Source organism: Mizuhopecten yessoensis, unplaced genomic scaffold (assembly GCF_002113885.1).
Source record: "Mizuhopecten yessoensis strain PY_sf001 unplaced genomic scaffold, ASM211388v2 scaffold10771, whole genome shotgun sequence".
NCBI lineage: Eukaryota > Metazoa > Mollusca > Bivalvia > Pectinida > Pectinidae > Mizuhopecten > Mizuhopecten yessoensis.
In genome coordinates this window covers 289743-296187 of record NW_018408713.1, presented here as the reverse complement: position 1 = coordinate 296187, position 6445 = coordinate 289743, and the positions used below count along the sequence as shown (strand labels likewise).

The 6445-nt window shown below is 37.8% G+C and overlaps 1 protein-coding gene across 2 annotated transcripts in view; it reads left to right on the top strand.

The window, feature by feature from the left end:
- Window positions 1-6445, top strand: part of LOC110462324 — a 41562-nt gene that overhangs the window by 15639 nt on the left and 19478 nt on the right. For both annotated transcript variants that reach the window (XM_021516252.1, XM_021516253.1), the window contains exons 2-3: window positions 1187-1345; window positions 5854-6074. In XM_021516252.1, coding sequence (XP_021371927.1) covers window positions 1253-1345; window positions 5854-6074 — 314 coding nt within the window. In that variant the 5' untranslated portion in view covers window positions 1187-1252. The remainder of the gene's footprint in view (window positions 1-1186; window positions 1346-5853; window positions 6075-6445) is intronic.

The window sequence follows — 6445 nt, the reverse complement described above, 5'->3', positions numbered from 1 at the left end:
GGGGGGGGGGGGGGGGGGGGGGGGCTTATTTGCTGTTAAGTTAATTGTTCTAGGAAACTAACTTATTGAATTTGTGCAAAAAGGCAGGAGTTAGGGAATTCCCCTAATTTCAAAATTAAAGCCAAAATAAAGATTACAAACCAGGAGTTTCCCATGAAAGTAGGAAGGCTTGGACAGTGTGCTGACAGTAGGTCTAAATAAATATTACTGTATGAAGTGGCAAGTGTACATGTGAAAAACTAGGACTGGCCTGATATTCTTCTCACCTGGACTAAACACATTGTAATAGGACCCTAGCTATCTGCTTTGAGTCTGGTGTAAGCAGAATGCACATACTTTATCCTACTTTTTATCACAGGTCCTTTCATGTTTTAAAACTATAAAAGTCTGGCTTGCATGCTTTGGCTGATATTTCTGTGTGTGTACCTATTACTCTCTAGTTTCATGCTTGTCACGTATATACTATATATAAACTATTTATAGAATATATCTGTACCTGTACACAAGTTACACAAACTTGATATTTACATTGATTGACATCGTGATCCTTAGTATTATAACTGTAGTATTATATTGTTCATAATACTCATACCAACTCACAAAGCGTTTATAAGTAAGTGAGACTGGCCGGGCCATATGTGCATGTTATATGAATTGTAATAGTCTCTCGTATCAATATTTAATCAGGACTTCACAGTGAGTAGGAGATATAAATGAAATGTCAGTCCAGTAAAAATCAGGAAGTAAAAAACAACTTGATGTTTACCATGAGATAAGATATAACTAATACCTATGTAGTGCAGTATATACCTGAAGCTGTCAGAAATTTCTGTCAGGTAGAATTTCAAGTCCACTGAACTTATCTGTATTTGCTGCACCAGGCCTGATCTTTACATACATTGAAGTCTAAAAACAATATGTCAAAATGTATGCATGTGACTTCGCTTGGTAAAACAAATTTCTATATAAAAATATATTTAGCTGTCATGCGAGATCTCTGGACCACCATGATTGCAAAATTCTGTAGTATTTTGTTCGACAGATACTGAACTTTCTCCAGGTTTAATTGATATATATACATGACCTTGTACTGGATCATTCAAAACAATAAACCAAAAGATCAATCACACAGGTAGCCACATTGATTGCAGAAATAATCATAAAATCTTTACCTCGTATTTTGTAGATGATGTGACCAGTGCCTTATGCATTACATGAGTCCTGTGTGGAGGACCCAGCTCTCAGACTGGCCATGGAGAATATTGTCAAGCAGGGCTACCTGAAAAAGGCCAAGCCCATAGCAGCAGATAGTCCACGCTCCAGCCTTTGCTCAAGTCTCCTTCAGGTAACCCTTAATTTAAAAGACCCTTCAGGTAACCCCAGCCTAATAAGACAACCCCAACCATCAGGTAACCGCTTCCTTTACGCAACTCAAAACTTCAGCTAATCACAGCCTAATCAGACATCCCAAAACTTCAGGTAACCCCAGCCTAATCTGTCAACCTCAACCTTCAGGTAACTAAAGCCTTCAAGCAACTCAAAACTTAAGGTAACCCCAGCCTAATCTGTCAATCCCAACCTGCAGGTAACTACAGCCTTCAAGCAACTCAAAACCTCAAGTAACTCCAGCCTAATCAGACAATCCAACCTTCAGGTAACTACAGCCTTCATGTAACTCAAAACCTCAGGTAACCCCAGCCTAATCAGACAATCCGACCTTCAGGTAACTACAGCCTTCAAGCAACTCAAAACTTCTTGTAACCGCAGCCTAATCAGACAATCCAACCTTCAGGTAACTACAGCCTTCAAGCAACTCAAAACCTCAGGTTTACCCCAGCCTAATCAGACAACCCAAACCTTCAGGTAACTACAGCCTTTATTAAGCAACTCAAAACTTCTGCTAATCACAGCCTAATCAGACAACCCAAAACTTCAGGTAACCCCAGCCTAATCTGTCAACCCCAACTGTCAGGTTACTTCAGCCTTCAAGTAACTCAAAACTTCAGGTTACCCCAGCCTAATAAGACAATAATTCAACCTTCAGGTAACTGCAGCCTTCACGCAACTCAAAACCTCAGGTAACCCCAGCCTAATCAGATAACCCTCACCTTAAGTTACTTCAGCCTTCAAGCTACTTCAGCCTTCAAGCAACTGTTCACTGACAGGTAACCCTTCCATCTATACAATTCCCTCCCTGGCCCTCATGCAACCTTGTGATACAGGTACATTTCATTTAACTTTGTCCCTCAGATGAGTAACCCTTCAGTCTAAAACATCTTTAGGTAACTGCTTAGAAAGGGGCCTTCAGTATGTCAGATGCTTCAGTTAATCCTTGCACTAGGGTAACCCTAGGGTCTGTCAGGTAGCTAGGGCCACCAAAGGTAATTAATCACAATAATTTTGTCATACAGTGCATGCATGCATGTTAGGAAATAGTAACAATCTAATTAAAATCAGACCTCTCAAGACCGCTTCGTTACCTATGCCTCTCTCAGCGTGGTAACAAAGTGATCTTGAGAGTTTGATTTTGATCGGATTGGAAAAAGGTAGTGAATAACAAAGCTGTTTTGCATCTACATATGTCAGTTTAAGACGAACAGATGGTTTTCCGATCTGCTGTGATCACAATTCATTTTCTAGCTCCTCATATATATTGGGAAAATATGTAAGTCCTACTTGGCAAGAACACAAGAAACACAAAGTTGTAATAGATACTACAGGGAAGAGATTTGATACCACCAAATTGCAATGTCCAGAAATTAGGAAAGCGTTTTCAATTGAACTGAAGAACAAGTTCCAACTCTTAGACAAACTAAAGGACAAAGAAACATTTTGGGAAGGAGTAACGAAATGCTATAAAGAAACAGCATCTAATACTAGAGGATTCAAAGAGAGGGACATAAAGCTTGGATCTCAAATGAGTCGTGGAAACTTGTAGACGAGAGAAGAGAACTGAAAGAAAAAACTAATAACAGTAGATCAGAACGAGTAAAGAACAGTTTAAATGCCAATTATACTGATAAAGACAAGGAGGTTAAGAAAAGTATGACAAAAGACAAAAGGCAATGGACAGACAACTTAATTGAAGAAGCAGAAAAAGCAGCAAGCAATGGAATGATGAAAACAGTGTATAAAGTAACAAGAACAATTTGCAATGTAAAACGAAAACCACCTCAAGTCATCAAAGACAAGACTGGAAATCCATTATCCAGCCATGATGAGAAACTGGAAAGATGAAAAGAAGACTTCGAAGAAGTTTAAACAGACCTGAACCCGAAATACCACTTGAAATCAATCTGAACTATGAAATTGAGGAAAGAGAGGTAGATACTGGTCCAATCAGGAAAGAGGAAATTACAAAAGCATTGAAAAGATTAAAAATGGGAAATCAGGAGGTGTAGATGGTATAACAGCTGAGATCCTAAAAGCAGATACAATAACAACTACTAAATATTTGCTAAAGCTTTTCAATATGATATGAAGTGAAGAAGTAATACCAAAGGTGTGGAGTAAAGGTCTTATTGTTAAAATGATAAAGAAAGGAGATAGAACAGTATGTGAAAACTACAGAGGCATGACTCTACTGTCTGTGCCTAGTAAGGTATTCTCCAAAATCATCATACAAAGAATTCAGGAAGGAATAGCTGAAGAGCTAAGACAAGAACAAGCTGGCTTCAGAAGGGGAAAAAGCACTACTGAACAACTCTTTCACTTTACGAAACATCATTGAACAATGTTCTGAATGGAATGATCCTTTATATATCAATTTTGTTGACTTTGAAAAGGCGTTTGATTCCATCCATAGGGAAAGCTTATGGTCCATCATGAAAGCATACCACATCCCAGACAAACTCATCACAGTAATAAAACTATTTTAAGATATATTTGAATGTGCAGTCATAGACGAAGGGATGCAATCTGAATGGTTCAAAGTGAAAACAGGAGTAAAGCAAAGATGTGTGATGTCCGGCTTCTTATTTTTGTTAGCCATTGACCATGTCATGAAGCAAACAAAAAAAGAAAATGAAACAGGAGTAAAAGGGAAATTTACCACCAAATTAGGAGACCTCGATTTGGCAGATGACCTTGCACTACTATCTTCCAAATTCCAACATATACAGCTGAAAACAAATAAACTTCAAGAGAATGCCAGCAAGATAGGATTAAAGATATTAATACGTCCAAGAAAAAAGTAATGCGAATGAGTTGAATGAGAAAGACCTAGAGGATGTTGATACATTCACTTACCTTGGAGGAATAGTAACAACAAAAGGTGGCTGTGACAATGATATAGACAACAGCTTCAAGAAAGCGAAAGGCCAATTCAGCAGGTTAAGAAAAACATGGAGATCATCATTACTGTCATTCAAAACAAAGGTCAGGCTATTCAACAGCCTGGTTATATCAGTTCTACTGTATTGATGTGAAACCTGGAAAACAACAGAAGAAGACAAATAGAAATTGAACACCTTCCAAACTAGATGTCTGAGACAAATTCTGAAAATAAGATGGCGCAACACCATATCAAATGAAAACCTTCACATCAGAGCTGGAACAAAGAAACTTAGTGATGATATTATGGAACGTCGTTGGAGATGGATTGGACATGTACTAAGAATGGAAACCAACAGTTTGTGTACAGTGGTACGGACATGGACTACAGCAAGGACAGCAGCTAAAAACCGTGTCAAATGGAAAGAATGTATCCGGTCCTTAAATGCCGACCGGCATGAAGAGGATAGGTGAGGTGAAGTGACTTGGCAAGGGGCCAAATATTAGCTACAACCGGGAACACATGATGACTTAATGATGAGGATGACTTCATTAAAAATGCATTATTGTGACTTCATAATATTGACACACCCTAAGTGGTGAGGGGGAAACTTTCGTTATACCCAGGTATGATTAAAAAAAGTAATAATATCTTGCAGAGGCTCTGAAGTTTTATTTTAGCTGTGACCGTTCAGGAGACGTTGAAGAGACCAAAATTAACCTGCTGTCCCATATATTGCAACACTTTGTATCTGTCTAATCCTTTTTCTCTCTATCCTTATCTTTCCTCTCTATCCTAATCTTTCTTATCTTTCTTAAATTTTTTCTCTATCCTTATCTTTGCTCTCTATCCTATCTATCCTAATATTTTGTCTACCCATTTTAACTACTCTTCTGTTCCTGGTGCCTCCCTAGGATTCTATGATACCACATCCAGGTCGCGACATTTTAGTCTGGTTACAATTTAATGTGGTTAAGAATAGAGTATTTAACCAATTTACACTGATATTTCTGCAAGTTATATTTTTATGGGATTTTGATATCAAGGTCAAATAGCTATAGCATAATTATCCAATACAAGTATTGAGTGAGAACTTACTATTTGTAATGCTGTAAAAATGGAAATTCTCTTACGTTGAAATGTTTGCCTTGGGACTCTTAACTCATTCACCCCTACATATTTAAACTGGACTTGCCCATTCTATGATTTGGTAAGGTTTAAATGTGACTTTAGGGGTGAATGGGTTTTAAACTAATCGTGATGTGGAAATTTCTATGTTGACATTAGTTCTTGAATCGATATATTCTTTGAATCTATAATAATGACCATGAAAACGTACTTTTGTGTAAAAAAAAATTAAGTCAATTCACACATTGTAAAAAACTAAAGAAATGTGGCAGTAATATAAATAATTGTTTATAGTATTAATTGAATAATGTTGGAGAGATGGATGTGAAAACGTTCAGACTTGACAAGCACACAGATTCATAATTTTTATAATGATGACACAGTTCCTTAGAGTTAGGAGTACTTCTAGTCATGCCTAATATTCTTACTATTTCTTAAAATTTATTTTTCAGCTTTTTGAATCAAGTCGTTGGTACATGTTTATTGTGAGAAATGGTCGACCCTACCTGGAAATCTTTGAGAAGGAGCAGAATGCTTTCTCAGGGCAACCCAGTACATCATATGAACTAAGCTCATGCTACAAGATCACATACACCCTTGGCAGGACGAGTAAGGCTTGGACCTTCTGTCTATTTCTGGAGGAACGGGTCCTAGAAATCACTGCAGATTCAAGGTATACCAGTTTATAAACAATCAATGAAGGGGAGGTAAATTAAGCAAGTTGTGTATATCTTGTAAATAATACACATACCTGCTTATTACCCCTCAATATCCCAATGGAGGTCATGACCCCTATTGAGGAATTCTATGCTGTGTATGTATCAATACATATTATGTTTTTAGGTCACCTGAGACAAAGTCTCAAGTGACCTATTGCGATCGCCTTTTGTCCGTCGTCGTCCGTCGTCCGTCGTGCGTCCGTAAACTGAATTTACATTTTCACCTTCTTCTCCAAAACCCCTGAACCAATTTCAATGAAATTTTGCAGGGACCTTCCATGGACAAAGGTCAACAAAAATAGTTGCCGGTTTAGTCCTAAGCCCC